The 16,097-nt window shown below is 44.4% G+C and overlaps 1 protein-coding gene across 3 annotated transcripts in view; it reads left to right on the top strand.

The window, feature by feature from the left end:
• Positions 1-15,873, top strand: part of RSPH3 (radial spoke head 3) — a 204,625-nt gene extending 188,752 nt beyond the window's left edge. For all 3 annotated transcript variants that reach the window (XM_063917461.1, XM_063917460.1, XM_063917462.1), the window contains exons 9-10: positions 3,752-3,855; positions 14,065-15,873. In XM_063917461.1, coding sequence (XP_063773531.1) covers positions 3,752-3,834 — 83 coding nt within the window. In that variant the 3' untranslated portion in view covers positions 3,835-3,855; positions 14,065-15,873. The remainder of the gene's footprint in view (positions 1-3,751; positions 3,856-14,064) is intronic.
• The last annotated feature ends 224 nt before the right edge of the window (positions 15,874-16,097 follow it).

Here is a 16,097-nt window from a genome sequence, read left to right as displayed (position 1 = left end):
GTCTGCAATACTTGTATATAGTTATTGTTTAACTAAAGGGTTATTGTTGAGCCATCTGTTGAGAGGCTCAGTTATTGTTCATACTGTTAACTGGGTATAGTACCACGAGTTATACGGTGTGATTGGTGTGGCTGGTATGAGTCTTACCCGGGATTCAAAATCCTTCCTTATTGTGTCAGCTCTTCCGGGCACAGTATCCTAACTGAGGTCTGGAGAAGGGTCATAGTGGGAGGAGCCAGTGCACACCAGGTAGTCCTAAAGCTTTCTTTAGTTGTGCCCAGTCTCCTGTGGAGCCGCTATTCCCCATGGTCCTTACGGAGTCCCAGCATCCACTACGGACTACGAGAAATAGATTTACCGGTGAGTAAAATCTTATTATTTGATGCATATGACTATATAAAAATGTAAATGTTCTCACATCTGCTTCATTGGCAATGTTTGTTTAACAAATTAACCAATTATAACCAGTTAATTATGTCAAGTAAAGCTAAACTAAATATTAAAATCTTTTTGCACTTTACAGTGATTTGGACAATTTAATCTACATGTAAGTGGCCAGCATAACTATTCTAGTATAACACTGAATTGCCGGGCCCCATTGTATAACATAAGGGTCTCAAGCCTTAGTGCAAGAGAACCATCTGATGTCAGGGAGATCTCTGCATATGCTCACCTGTGAAAAGGTCACAATTACCACAATACGGCAATGGCAAGATTATCCTATATGTGGATACCCAGTTACTGCTAAATTACACCCAATCAGCCACTAGATGAGATATGACTTCATAAAACTCTAAATCTCCCATAATTGCATATGTATTCCCAGATGCATGTGCACTTAGCTAAAAATCAAAAGATCTATATGGAATTGGAACTGTGTGCAACTCTAAATCCGTCCCTGGGCCTAATTCATTTGAAATCCATCCAGCCATGTATTATGCTTTCTGTGACATACCTTCAGTTGAAGAGCAATTATACATAAAAACAATGAAAAGATACTTACATGAAATAATAATAAATGTTAGACCAGTCAGAACATTTTTAAGGCTCTTCTACATTAATGTGAGACTATAGGGCCTATTTATCATTCAATATTTGCACTATATTCTCCAAAAACACCTGTGTTCTCGGGATACCTGCAGATATTAAGTATAGTATCACCCCGATGTACCATGGAAGTACAGTATCTGCTGCAGTCCTTCCATTTCCAACATCACCTGCAGCTTTCATAGGTTTCTGTGGGGGCTGCAAAGCTGTCAGATTTAACAAGTTCTAGAATGCAAAGCCTACGTGCTACACTTCTGCAAAAACTGCCAGGAGACCACACATACACTGGAGTTCTGATAGAGGAGTGGAGAGACTGCTGATGTGGTCACTTCACCCCACACATTACAGGGATGGGCTCCTTTTGGGGACCATGTCCCTGCATGTGACCATTGATACATCCAGATGAATAGTGGCGATAAGAAATCAGTTATTGGGTCTGAAAGTCCATATTTGATGCATATGACTATATAAAAATGTAAATGCTCTCACATCTGCTTCATTGGCAATGTTTGTTTAACAAATTAACCAATTATAACCAGTTAATTATGTCAAGTAAAGCTAAACTAAATATTAAAATCTTTTTGCACTTTACAGTGATTTGGACAATTTAATCTACATGTCTGTGGCCAGCATAACTATTCTAGTATAACACTGAATTGCCGGGCCCCATTGTATAACATAAGGGTCTCAAGCCTTAGTGCAAGAGAACCATCTGATGTCAGGGAGATCTCTGCATATGCTCACCTGTGAAAAGGTCACAATTACCACAATACGGCAATGGCAAGATTATCCTATATGTGGATACCCAGTTACTGCTAAATTACACCCAATCAGCCACTAGATGAGATATGACTTCATAAAACTCCAAATCTCCCATAATTGCATATGTATTCCCAGATGCATGTGCACTTAGCTAAAAATCAAAAGATCTATATGGAATTGGAACTGTGTGCAACTCTAAATCCGTCCCTGGGCCTAATTCAGAGATGTATGCAAACTCAATGATTTGCGTACATCTCCGATGGTGGGGCGCATGCACAGGACCCTTTTTCACACACTCCCCCCTTGACAGGCAGCAGCTGTGTGGGGGCGGCGCCAGCCTCCATTGCGGAAAACGGAGGCATGTCGTTGAGGTCAGGGTCTGTGTCTTCTGACTTAGACTTCCTGGCCTCGGCTACTGAGCTGGGAGGACCAATGTGAGTAACCTCGGGGTTACACAGATGGCCCGATGCTGCGTCCTAAGCACTCGGATCTGTGATGCAGACAGGAAGCGTCTTTTTCAGATGTAAATGTCATGTGAACTGCGTCCATCTCTGAAGCTGGCCCACTGTCTGAAAGATGTTACAGTGGCTATCTCTTTCATTTGGAATTCTGATTCCAAACCTGTTTTGCATAAAACTAGTTTTAAAATTTGTGTAGTAGGTTTGGAATCAGGACATAAACGTACAAGTTATAATGTATATAAAGGGAACCTTGATTTCACTTTACACCAGTTATGGTTCATTACTGTGCATGCAGCATGTTCCCTGTATCTCTATTGACCATCTAAAATAATATAGGCTTTGTTGGAGCTTTCTCTCGTGTTTATTAATGGATTACAGGGTCTATTTATCAATAATATCATGTTCAATGTGCTCTGGAAGCGATATTGGCCCCAAAATTGCACTGCAGTATGGGCCAGATGAAAAGTGTTAAATAGCACGGTGATAAAGTACCAGCTGATCAGCTCCTAACTGTCATTTCTCAAACTCAGCCTGTGACATGACAGTTAGGAGCTGATTGTCTGGTACTTTATCTCCGTGCAGTTTATCACTTTTCAAGGCTTAGTACATCTCCCCCTATGTGATTGTTCCACCAGCATGTATGACTGAGCACCCGAAAGGAGCCCGCCCCAGTGATAACGGGACTCCTGCACATGTGTGGTCTAATTCTGTGATCTGTAGCCAACAGGCTGCCAAGTGCTAATGCCATCTTCAAGTGGAGTCATCCATCAGGGAGCACATTAATGGCAGGGCTGTACCCCTTTAACCAAGCACGAACGAGATAGTGACACCTTTGATTTCTGATGGTTCAATGTATATAATTACCTTTAGGCTGTGTGTATGAATTGTATTTCAAACATAACTGAATGTCAAGTATGTACACAAACTTTGTTTCATGCACAAAATATTAAAAATATTGTAGAAAATTATCTTCAGTCTGTTTGTATAGGCTTATTTTGAAATAACAAAAATCCAAATCCCGGCGGTCAAAATACAGACAACAATTGACAGTCGGTCAAAATACCGACAAGGTCAAAATACCGACATTCAAAATGTCGACAGGTCAAAAAGTTGACACAAGTTTTTCATTGTTTTGACCTTATCGGTGTTTTGATCGTCGGTCAATGGTTGTCGAGATTTGGACCATCGAGATTTTGATTGTAGGTAAATTGACCGCATCCCGTTTGTATAAGGTGTATATGAAACATAAATACATTCTGTGTTTAGACTTGGGTACTATCCCCAAGATATGTCATTACGGTATGCAAATATTCCAAAGTACAGAAAAATCTTATATCTAATATACCTCTGGACCCAAGTATTTTGGATACGGCAGACTCCAGCTGTACTACAATGGCGCCATTATTTGTCATTCTTATTGGTGTCTGTAATATAGTGCAAGAGAACAGTGCATGGAAATGATGGTTTTTATTCCCTTCTAGTATTGATACGTGATGTAGTCGAAAAGCGGATTGATGATTTCAGAAATTTGGAGTTAAAAGGCCCTGCATCACCAGACATATAAGAAAAAAAAAGACATTTGAAGGTAAAAATATATCATGATTTGGCACACAGGATGTATTTTACATGTATTTACAGTATAAGCAGATCATTGTATCATATATATTATACAAGGTAGCTGTGGAGGAACTTGTAAGTGGTGGAGCCCATCTCCTCCACCCCACTCCAAGGGGGTCATTCCGAGTTGTTCGCTCGCAAGCTGCTTTTAGCAGCTTTGCACACGCTAAGCCGCCGCCTACTGCTAATGAATCTTAGCTTATCAAAATTGCGAACGAAAGATTAGCAGAATTGCGAATAGACACTTCTTAGCAGTTTCTGAGTAGCTCCAGACTTACTCGGCATCTGCGATCAGTTCAGTCAGTTTCGTTCCTGGTTTGACGTCACAAACACACCCAGCGTTCGCCCAGACACTCCGTTTCTCTTGCCACTCCCGCGTTTTTCCCAGAAACGGTAGCGTTTTTTCGCACACACCCATAAAACGGCCAGTTTCCGCCCAGAAACACCCACTTCCTGTCAATCACATTATGATCACCAGAACGAAGAAAAAACCTCGTAATGCCGTGAGTAAAATACCTAACTGCATAGCAAATTTACTTGGCGCAGTCGCACTGCGGACATTGCGCATGCGCATTAGCGACTAATCGCTCCGTTGCGAGAAAAAAATACCAAGCGAACAACTCGGAATGACCCCCCAAGTTCATAATATGCCACTTGACAGGGAGAGGCAGAGGGTGATAGGGAGGGGCAGAGGGTGAAGGGCAGTGCGTAACGAGTTGAGGCAGACGATAGCAGAGGGAGGTAGTGGGTGAAAGAGAGGGCAGAGCGTGACAGGAAGAAGTAGCGGGTGATGGGCGAAGGGTGAAGGGCAGATGGTGACAGAGAAAGGCAGAGGGTGATGAGGAGAGGCAGAGAGTGACAGGGTTAGATATACTGGTGTCACATTTCAAAGTAATCACTGGCTTCTTACTCTGTTTGGCGTATTGATTCTAGGTGTATTAGGACACATCTGTATATAATTAATGGATACTTGATAAATAAAGGATAATAAAAAAATATAAAATAATACAATATTATATAATAAAAAAATGAAAGCAAATGTGAAGGTAGCCTGAGGCAACTGTTTTAGCATACTGTATACTGAATAATCATTGTTCAATAGGTCATTTAAGTCCATCTCCATTACATTTTCACTTCTTATCAGTGAAAGTAATTTGTTGGCAATTCATTCTTTCCCACGTCATTTTACAAGATTAGAAACAATTTTGGACACCGCCCTAAGGAGTCCTAGACAAAATGTATGGCACGCATTAGCTTCCAGCACAGAAATGCACAGTACTTTATATGACATAACTTATGATGTTAATAGAAGTCAGCAGTGTGCCGTGGAGTTTAGTCCACCCAGATAATATAACCACAGATTGGTTTATTAACCGATAAAAAGCAGGTGCAGAGTTATTCACTATGCAGTACGTACACTGTGTGCTTTATCTCCAGATGCAGCCCAAAACATGTTGGGTTAATACAGGTAGTATAGCATACCTTAGTATGGATATACAGTGTATATCCAATGGTGGCAGTGAGATAAATTACAGTATATAGCTAGCGGTGGTAACACAGTGGTAGTAGAGGATGGTTCTCACTGTATTAGACAGTCCCCATATAATAGATGCTCAGGTACACAGGCTAGTAGTGCACTTGGTCAGCGTCGGAGGCTGCGCTTCCAGCAGTTTTAGTCAGACAGAAGAGGATTCACTTCAGAGCACTCTCCTCCAACACTTGCTACTCAACTGGGACTGTTTGGAGGAGTTTGGCCTTTGGGTGGTGCTGATGAAGCATTCCGTCTTTCCTATACCATTTGAACACTCCTATTTCTTTTGTTTCTAGCCTGCTTTATATTTTCTGAACATCAGTCACTGAAACCTGAATACATGAAACAGTAGACACTCTTCTGCTGCAACAGTATTGGTTTTTAGTTGTTTGTTTTTACATAAAACTTAAGCTTAATTACATTAATTATTGTCTAAGCGTTTCATTTACAAAACATCAGTATTTGTACAAAACTCCAAGCCTGCAAGGCATGCATATATTTGTCGTCCCGGGAATATAATATAACTTCCATAGCTGGCATGGTAATTGCTTTCATCATTTCTGGTGTGCTTTGTGGACCTCTACCTCTGTTTCCAAGAATAAAATTAACATTTTTATTGTCTGTTCGCAATTTCATTTCTAATAGGAAACTACTGTGTCATATATTGGTGTTTATAAAAAAAAAAAAAAAAAACATTTAGTCACTGTCCATTTCCGTATTGGCAGCACTGATCCCTGTGCTGTGCCAAGTGAGGGCAGCGTTCAGAGATGTCATCAAGTTGTCCACTTAACTGGCATGGTCAGATTTCATGCGACTGCGCCGTCCCACCCTGTCCTCCCATTTTTGACGAGGAGATCCATTCTGCAGATGTGCATAATATAATGTTTCAATATTTAGAAAATACTTTTTAAACTTTATTAAATAAAATAAATTTTAAAAAACAATGTTATTAACAATTTTGAAGGGAAAAATCGTCAGTTAAGTGGTTAAAGGCCTGATTTGGATGTGGACGTAATGCTGATTTGTCTCAGTTGGACGATATTTTGCTCCTGTGCATGTACAAATAGTTTACTGTACATATGTGAACTGCGTTTGCGGTAGCTTATGCAGTTGCGTACAAAATTGCGATGATACGAGAAGACCACTGTGAATTGCAAATCTGGGTGGTGACTGGGAGGTGACCAAAGTGAAAGAACAATGAGGCTGTGCTGTGGGCGTGTTATGGGAGTGTTTGTGCATACAGCTACAGTATGTTCTCTTTTGCCGTACCGTTGCCACAGTAGCCATATTTAGATACAGTTAGTTGAATCTACGCAACTCAGGATTGACTAGAGCAGTCGATGTTGGCTTAATGTATCGTCGATGGTGAAGTGCACAGACTAGTCGGCGGATCTGCACAGTGCTTAGATAAGCAAAGTGGGCATTTCCAGTTTTGTTTTTCAGTCCGTCTCACGCTTGTACACACAGGGAATGCTTAAAGTAGCATTTGCATATTTCTCCTTCATCCACTAGGGGACACTGGAGAGTAGTTACAGTGGTAGTAACTGGGAACAGGCACTTTAAATTTTAGCAATGTGATTAGCTCCTCCCCTACTATGCCCCCCCCCTGCAAGCCAGTCTGTTTTATTGTGCCCAAGGGAGCTGGTACAGTCTTGGGTTTCTCCTGAAGAATTTTTTTTTTCTTTCCTCATTATTTTACACAGAACAGACTAGCAGCTTCTGCCTCTGCCAGTCTAAATCGTTGGAGTTGCCGGTGGGGTCCCCATCGCAGCTGCTTGCAGCTTGTGCTGGATCCCTGGCTGTAGCGACGGTGGCTCTCTGTAGGTCTGACCGGACACCGCTGCTCGCGGTGTGTGTCGGGGTCACCCTTTCAGCCACAAGGCCAGCAGCGCAGCAGTAAGTATGAACCCCGGCCACGGCTAGCAGACGGTGGGGTCTTTACAGGGTGCACACTCCGTTGGTGGTGAATACCGCTAACGCCGCTATGTTTGAAATAGGCGCCATAGCGGGGGGGAGGTGAGCTTACTCCCTGCTTGGACTCCCAGTGGCCCGGCGTCTCAAGCAGCACGCGCTGGCGGCCATTTTACCAGGCTGAAACGCTACAGCATCAGCGGAGTTTGCAGCACAACATTCCAGGCACTGTGGAGGTAATACAGACCTGATCGTAGCAAATTTGTTAGCAGTTGGGCAAAACCATGTGCACTGCAGGGGGGGCAGATATAACGTGCAGAGAAAGTTAGATGTGGGTGGGGTGTGTTCAAACTGAAATCTAAATTGCAGTGTTAAAATAAATCAGCCAGTATTTACTCTGCACAGAAACAAAATAACCCACCCAAATCAGTGTATTTCAGACCTGATCGTAGCTGCAAATTTGTTAGCAGTTGGGCAAAACCATGTGCACTGCACATGGGCCCTCATTCCGAGTCGTTCGCTCGGTAATTTTCATCGCATCGCAGTGAAAATCCGCTTAGTACGCATGCGCAATAATCGCACTGCGACTGCGCCAAGTAATTTTACAATGAAGATAGTATTTTTACTCACGGCTTTTTCTTCGCTCCGGCGATCGTAGTGTGATTGACAGGAAATGGGTGTTACTGGGCGGAAACACGGCGTTTTCGGGGCGTGTGGATAAAAACGCTACCGTTTCCGGAAAAAATGTAGGAGTGGCCGGAGAAACGGGGGAGTGTCTGGGCGAACGCTGGGTGTGTTTATGACGTCAAACCAGGAACGACAAGCACTGAACTGATCGCAGATGCCGAGTAAGTCTGAAGCTACTCTGAAACTGCTAAGTAGTTTGTAATCGCAATATTGCGAATACATCGGTCGCAATTTTAAGAAGCTAAGATACACTCCCAGTAGGCGTAGGCTTAGCCTGAGCAACTCTGCTAAATTCGCCTTGCGAGCGATCAACTCGGAATGAGGGCCATGGTTTTTCCCAACTGCTAACAAAATTGCTGCTACGATCAGGACTGAATTACCCCCTGTGAGCAGTTCAGTGGGGTGTTTGTTAGACAGATTGGGGAACGTTTGAGTCACCTGTAGATTATAATAAAAACGTGCCTGGTGCTGTACCATAGAGTGCAGGGCTTACAGGGCGGGTGTGACTATACTTCCTTACTAACCCCCCTTCTGTCTGTTCCTCACATTTTCTTGTTACTAACAGTGTGTGTGTGTGTGTGTGTGTGTGTGTGTGTGTGTGTGTGTGTGTGTGTGTGTGTGTGTGTGTGTGTGTGTGTGTGTGTGTGTGTGTGTCTGTGTGAAAATGCTGACATTGCAGGAAAAGGGTCCAAAGCAGCACAGGAAAATTTTCACATGTAAAAAATGTGCTGCAAAGTTCACAGGGACAGTCAGAGAATTCCCTGTTATGTGAGGATTGTGAGTCTGATTCATCTGCTCAACCCTCAACGCAACTGCAGGACGCTCCTGTTTGGACTACTCCGCTTACTGATGTAATGTCGCTGTTAAACAAGGAACTGGTGGCTTATCATCAAGATAGAGAAGCTTCCAGGTCCAGGTTGTCCAGAACCCTGAGCCTGCTTGGGCTTGGTCCCTGGCAAGATCAGTTGAGGGGCTCTCTAAGGCAATGATCCCTTCCCAAACCCCGTCCTTAATTACACCTTCCCAGGTTTCTAAAAAGAGGTTGCTAACCTCAGTGTTACATGACTCTGAGGATGATATTTCTCTATTGGAAGAGGGGGAATATGTACAGGACTCAGATGATGAACAAGTTTATGAGGAACCTGAACCACTGGCTCAGGGTATCGAGGTGCTTATTATAGCCATTCGTCTGGTGTTAAAGGTTGAAGAGGCGGTGCAGGGCACTTCACGTCCTTTGATGTTCGGCACCAACCAAAATCCGATAGCGACCTTTCCAGTTTCGGAAGAACTGGATGCGCCCCTGACTGCAGCCTGGAAACACCTGGATGCAAAACTTCAGGTATCGAGAATTTTTTTGTCTTCCTATCCTTTTCCCGCAGATAGCAGAAAACAATATGAGACCCCTCCAATTGTAGACCCTTCGGTGTCTCGTCTGTCCGGTTCCGGGAGCAACATCGCTGAAGGAACCATCAGACAGAAAGTTGGAGACTACCTTGAAGACGATTTACCCGGCGAGGGTTTTACATCGCCCGGCACAGGTAGGTTGTTGTGTCAACAAGGCTATGGAAGCCTGGGTGGAAAAACTGTCCTCAGGTTTGCGTGACGATTTGCCTCCTGATCATCTAATACCTTTGGCAGAACATATTTGCGAATCAGCGTTATATCTCTGTGAGGCCTCCAAGGACATCTGTATCCTCGGAGCCAGAATTTCTGCTTTGGCTATCTCGGCCCGCAGAGCTCTCTGGCTGCGGCAGTGGCAGGCGCATGCTGAATCCAAGAGAGCAGTAGAGGCATTGCCTTTTACGGGAGAGGTCCTTTTGGTAAGGAACTTGATACCTGGACTTCTCAAGCCACTGGGGGTAAGTCGACTTTTCTACCTACAGCTGCTCCGGCTCCTCACAGGACCTATATGGGGCCTTCCTTTCAGTCTTGCCTTTCAGCCTGGGTCAGGGATCTCCTTACTCACAGTTACAAACTCGATTTTCAAATACAACCGCCTCAACGTTTCTTTACCACGGGTTTGCCAGCTTCCGACAACAAGAGTGTCATCTTGCAGGCGGCGGTCCAAAAACTCCTTTCCACAAAAGTGTTGGTCCCTGTTCCCTCACATCAATGGAAACAGGGCTATTACGCAAGCCTGTTTCTCATACCGAAGCCGGATGGCTCGGCCAGGCCAGTTCTGAACGTAAAAGAATCTCAATCTTTTTTTGAGAGTGTTCAGATTAAAAATGGAGTCCCTTCAGTCTGTTATTGCAGGTTTGGAAAAGAACAAGTTTATGGCGTTCTTGGATATAAAGGACGCCTACTTACATGTTCCCATTTGGCCTCCACATCAGGCTTTTCTCTGGTTCACTATACAGGAAGCTCATTTCCAATTCCAGGTCCTTCCATTCAGTCTCTCTTCAGCCCCCAGAGTGTTCACAAAGATCATGGCAGTCATGATGGCCCTATTTTCAGTGTAGGGAGTGACAATTGTCCCCTATCTGGACGATCTGCTGCTAAAGGCCCACTCTGTAGACCAGTTGCTTCAAAATGTCCGGTTGACCCAAGACCTTCTGATTTGGCATGGGTGGATCCTGAACTTCCCGAAATCTCACTTATGCCCCTCGCAACGGTTACTGTTCTCGGGGATGATCTTCGACACGGTCCATTAGAAGGTATTTCTTCCGCAGGACAAGATCCTCTCTCTTCAGACGTTGGTGAGGTTGGCCCTTCAACACCGTCGGGTATCAGTGTATGTATATCCACCTCCTGGGGAAGATGGTGGCGACGTTCGAGGCCATTCAATACGGATGGTTCCACTCAAGGCCCTTCCAGCTGTGTCTCCTACATCAGTGGTCCAGGTGTCATCTATTTCTTCATCAGCGGGTGACATTGTCTCCAAAGGCACGGTTGTCTCTCTTCTGGTGGCTAAATTCGACTCATCTGTTGAAAGGAAAACGGTTCGTCATTTGAGACTGGACTCTCCACACCACAGATGCATGCTTGCGGGCGTGGGGGAACTGGACCACAGGTTTCAGGGGAGCTGGTCATCCAACGAATCCGCTCTCCCGATAAACATACTCAAATTACGTGCAGTGTACAACGCCCTACTTCAGGCAGATCACCTGCTTCGCGGTCAGGCAGTCAGAGTTCAGTCAACACCACAACGGTGGCATACATCAACCGTCAGGGTGGCACTCGCAGCCGTGCGGCGATGAGAGGTCACCAACATCCTCCTCTGGGCAGAGAAAAACGCTCTGGCCTTGTCGGCAATCTTCATTTCACGGTTGGAAAATTGGGCGGTCGATTAGCTCAGCTGCTGGGACATGCACCCAGGAGAGTGGACACTCAATCCTCAGGTGTTTCTTCAGCTGGTTTGCCGGTAGGGAAGACCACAGATTGACCTTATGGCATCACGCCTGATTCACCAGCTGCCTCTTTACTACTCTCGGACGAGAGACCCGGCGGCAGCAGCTGTGAATGCCCTCATGGCTCCTTGGAACTTTCTCCTTTCCCGTTCCTACCTCGAGTTCTGCAGTGCATAAAAGAGAGAAAACATGCTGGTCCTCCTAGTGGCTCCAGATTGGCCACACAGGACTTGGTACTCGGCCCTACACCTTCTGTCAGTAGTGGAGCCTTGGCCCCTACCACTACGGGACGATCTACTACAGACTTACGCAGGCTACATTTGATGGCATGGCTATTGAGAAGCCACCTTGAGGAGGAAGGGGATTCCTCATAAGGTTATAGCTACCATGCTCCGGGCTCGGAAGTCAGTCACATCGTCTCACTACTACTGCATTTGGAAAGTTTATGTGGCCTGGTGTGAACGACAAGAGTTTTCTCCTACGGTTTTTCATTTAGCAGGTTTCTCGGCGAGACTGAGACTGGGCTCGCTAAAGGTTCAGGTCTCTGCTCTTTCTGTTTTCTTCCAGAGGAAATTAGCTTTGCTTCCGGAAGTTCAGACCTTTTTTCAGGGGGTTCTCCGAATACAACCTCCCTTTCGCCCTCCGACTGCTCTATGGGACCTCAACCTGGTCCTCTCTTTTCTACAGTCTCTGTTATTTGAGCCTCTTGAGTTGGTGGAGATGAAATATCTCACCTGGAAAGTGATCCTTCTTCTGGAGCTCTCTCTTGCCGACCCCCTCACCTGGTGTTCCATGAGGATAGAGCGGAGCTTTGTACTCACATGTCGTTTCTCCCAAAAGTGGTTTCCGATTGTCACATCAATCAGTCGATTGTGGTTCCGGCCCTCTCATCGGATTCACTGGATTCCAAATTTTTGGATGTTGTCAGGGCGCTGAAGATCTATGTGGATAGGACTTCTGCTATTCGAAAGTCTGATTCCTTATTTGTTCTGTATGATGCCGCGCGTCCTGGATGGCCGGCTTCCAAGCAGATATTAGCCCGTTGGATTCGTCTGACTATCAGACAAGCTTATTTGGCGGTTTCTCGGGAACCTCCTGCTTCCATTTCGGCGCATTGTACGTGCTCTGTGGGACCCTCATGGGTAGTCGCCCACTGGGTTTTCATGACTTCTTTATGTCGCGCGGCCACTTGGTCAGGCCGACATACATTTATCAGGTTTTACAGGTTTGATACTTTTGCGGCCTCTGCATCGCAGTTTGGCTGTGCAGTTTTGCAGGGCTCTCAGCGCTCTCCCACCCGTCATGGGAGTTCTGGGACGTCCCCACTGTAACTGCTCTCCAGTGTCCTCTAGTGGATGAAGGAGAAATCAGGATTTTGGTACTTGCCAATAAATCCCTTTCTCCAATTTCACAGGGGACACTGGACGCCCACCCGGCGCTGTTTTCCTGCCTAGTTCACTTCTCTGTTTGCTTGTCACTGAGTGACTGCTTGTTTTGTTCATTTCACCTTCACTGCAGTTGTTTGTTTCACAAGTTTCCTTGTGTGTTGTCTTGTTTTATGTGACTTAGTTAACCTCCTCTGCTTTAACGTTGGTTTCTTCCAGCTCTCCTCGGCACAGATTTAGTTAGACTGGCTTAGAGGGGGACATGGTAGGGGAGGAGCTAGTCACATTGCTAAAATTTAAAGTGCCAGCTCCCAGTTACTACCTACTATATCCCCACTGTAACTGATCTCCAGTGTCCCCTAAGGAATCGGAGAAAGGGATTTATCGGTAAGTACCAAAATCCTGATTTTTGCACTTCAACTACGTATGGGATCGCAGTAATGGTACCAATTGCGTTCACTCCTGAATCAGGCCCTACTTACCACACATGCTCGTACGGGATCGCAGTAGTGGCTCCATTCTCATCCACATCTGATTTAGGCCTTATATACCACACATGCTCGTACGGAATCGCAGTAGTGGCTCCATTCTCGTCCACGCCTGAATCAGGCCTTTTATACCACACATGCTCATACGGGATTGCAGTAGTGGCTCCATTCTCGTCCACCTCTGAGTCAGGCCCTATATACCACACATGCTCATACGGGATCGCAGTAGTGGCTCCATTCTCATCCACATCTGATTTAGGCCTTATATACCACACATGCTCGTACGGGATCGCAGTAGTGGCTCCATTCTCGTCCACCTCTGAATCAGGCCCTATATACCACACATGCTCATACGGGATAGCAGTAGTGGCTCCATTCTCGTCCACCTCTGAATCAGGCCCTATATAACACACATGTTTGTACAGGATCGCAGTAGTGGCTCCATTCTTGTCCACCTCTGAATCAGGCCCTATATACCACACATGTTTGTACAGGATCGCAGTAGTGGCTCCATTCTGGTCCATCTCTGAATCAGGCGCTATATACCACACATGCTCGCATGGCCTAATTATTTAGACACGGTGTGCTGAAACCTTCCTTGGTCCTCACCAGCAGACAGCTGCATGTTTTACGCAGCACAGGTGAATGTATTTCACATTGCTTCCACTGGGTACTAAACCACACTGCTCCTATAAGAATATTCAGATGACATACGTTATTAATAACTTTGTTTGAGAGTCAAGGTATATTTATAAGAATAATACTAATTTAATAAACAATATTTATATTATAAATATTATTAAAAAGTATTTTCCTTTTTTGCAGGAACATCAGTCTACATCTTTGTCTCCAGAATGCAACAAACATCAATATATAGACTCAAACAACACAATGGAAAAGATAAATATATATTCTGCAAGAAAAAAGATGAATAAAGAACACTATTTTATTGACTAATGCATTTGTGCTGCTTCTCACAGCAATATTAAAATCAAAACTAAAAATATATATACCCATGATAATGGTTCATTCATTAGTATTTATTAAGCTGGCCATTCAATCTGGTCTACCCTTAGCCAAGCTACAGAATCTATGGGTGATTAGGCAAGATGCAGACATTCAGCATGCAGGCTGATTGACCATATGATTTCAGGTATGTTAGTCTAGCCAGAAGTCGACCATACACACGGGCAATAGCAGACATCATCACTCCTCACGAGACTGCATTTACTGACATGCACAGTAATTATCTTATCATTTTGAGCCCATACACATGCACATTTCTTACCAAATTTAAATGCCTGATATCCAAGGCAGTATTGTAACATGAGTAACCAGCATTAGAAATTGCCTTTATGTAATTAGAGCATAGATTCTTAAACTCAGTCCTCAGGACCTTTAGCAGTTTGTTTTTCCAGGGCTCCTCACAATCGCAAGTGAAATAATCAGCTCCACCTGTGGCTCTTTTAAAATGTGTAAATGAATAATGAATATACCTGTGCACATGCCAGGTGACTTAGAAAACGTAAACTGTTTGGGGACCCTGAGAACTGAGTTTGAGAACCTATGGATTAGACCACAGCTTCCCCAACTCGGTCCTCAAGACAACCGTAAGGGCCTTACACATTTAAAGATCTGCGGCCGACGGGCGACCCGGCGGCGGGGGGGGGCAGTGACGGGGGGAGTGAAGTTACTTCACTCCCCCCATCACCCGGCTCCATAGAAGTGCAGGCAAATATGGACGAGATCGTGCATATTGGCCTGCATGCACAGCCGACGGGGCACCAGCGATGAACGAGCACAGGGCCGCACATCGTTCATCGCTGGTGATTCCACACTCAAAGATATGAACGTTATCTCTTTCAATAATGAACGAGATCATTCATATCTTTGAGGATTATCGGCCAGTGTGTAGGGCCTATAACAGTCCAGGTTTTAAGGACAACCATGCTTGGTCACAGGTGACTTAATTAGCTCCTCAGTCAATATGATTTAACCATCTGTGGTCAGACATGAATATTCTTAAACCTGGACTGTTAGGGTGCTTTGAGGACAAAGTTTGGGAACCACTAGATAAGACAAACTACAAGAGGGCTTTTTTCTGATGTGTCCATTGTGAAAGTAGTGCTAACAGAGGTGTTGCTAAGTGATCCCTTTGGAGAAAGCAACATAAAATAGCCACAGTTGGGCTGTTTCAAAGTGGAAGTAAAAGGAGTTGGGGGGTTTTTTTGTGTGTATTTCTGCATATAAGATACTGTACATGCAAGATGCGTATTCCTTTGCATAGACAGAATATGTGGCTATTTTCCGTCAAGTCATCATCATGACTTGAGTACTTGCACCTTCATATAGCATGTTATTGTTTCCAAACTGCATTCTCACATTTGCTCTTATTTTCTGAGCTCACTCTGAATTTACAAACAATACGTTAAGCAGATGGGTGTGAATTCACCCCTGCATCAGTGTGTACTGTTTTTGTGTGTAATTCATGTAGAAAACAAGAAAATGTTCACTGACGTCACATTCTGAATGACTTATTACCCCTTTATCCACCCTTCATAAATACTACAGTAGGTTCTGCTTACTGTACATTGATATGACTGAACAAAATAAACAGAAAAATGGCAATATTGACCTTTATCTCTCTCCACTTTATGACTCTTCAAGGCTTAACACATCTCCCCCCGAGTGAAAACAATCTTTAAAAGGCTTCTGTTGTCTCTCTGGGAAATCGGCCATAGTGTCAAACCACTTTATAAATGTGGGCATGATGAATGTTGGAGAAAAAAAAACCACACCCAACTCTGCTCTATGAAATCGCAACGTATATACTTTATTCTAATTTCTGCTGCTTTAAA

The sequence above is a fragment of the Pseudophryne corroboree genome, chromosome 4 (assembly GCF_028390025.1).
Source record: "Pseudophryne corroboree isolate aPseCor3 chromosome 4, aPseCor3.hap2, whole genome shotgun sequence".
In the NCBI taxonomy this organism is placed as follows: Eukaryota; Metazoa; Chordata; class Amphibia; order Anura; family Myobatrachidae; genus Pseudophryne; species Pseudophryne corroboree.
This window is presented reverse-complemented; position numbering and strand designations above follow the sequence as displayed.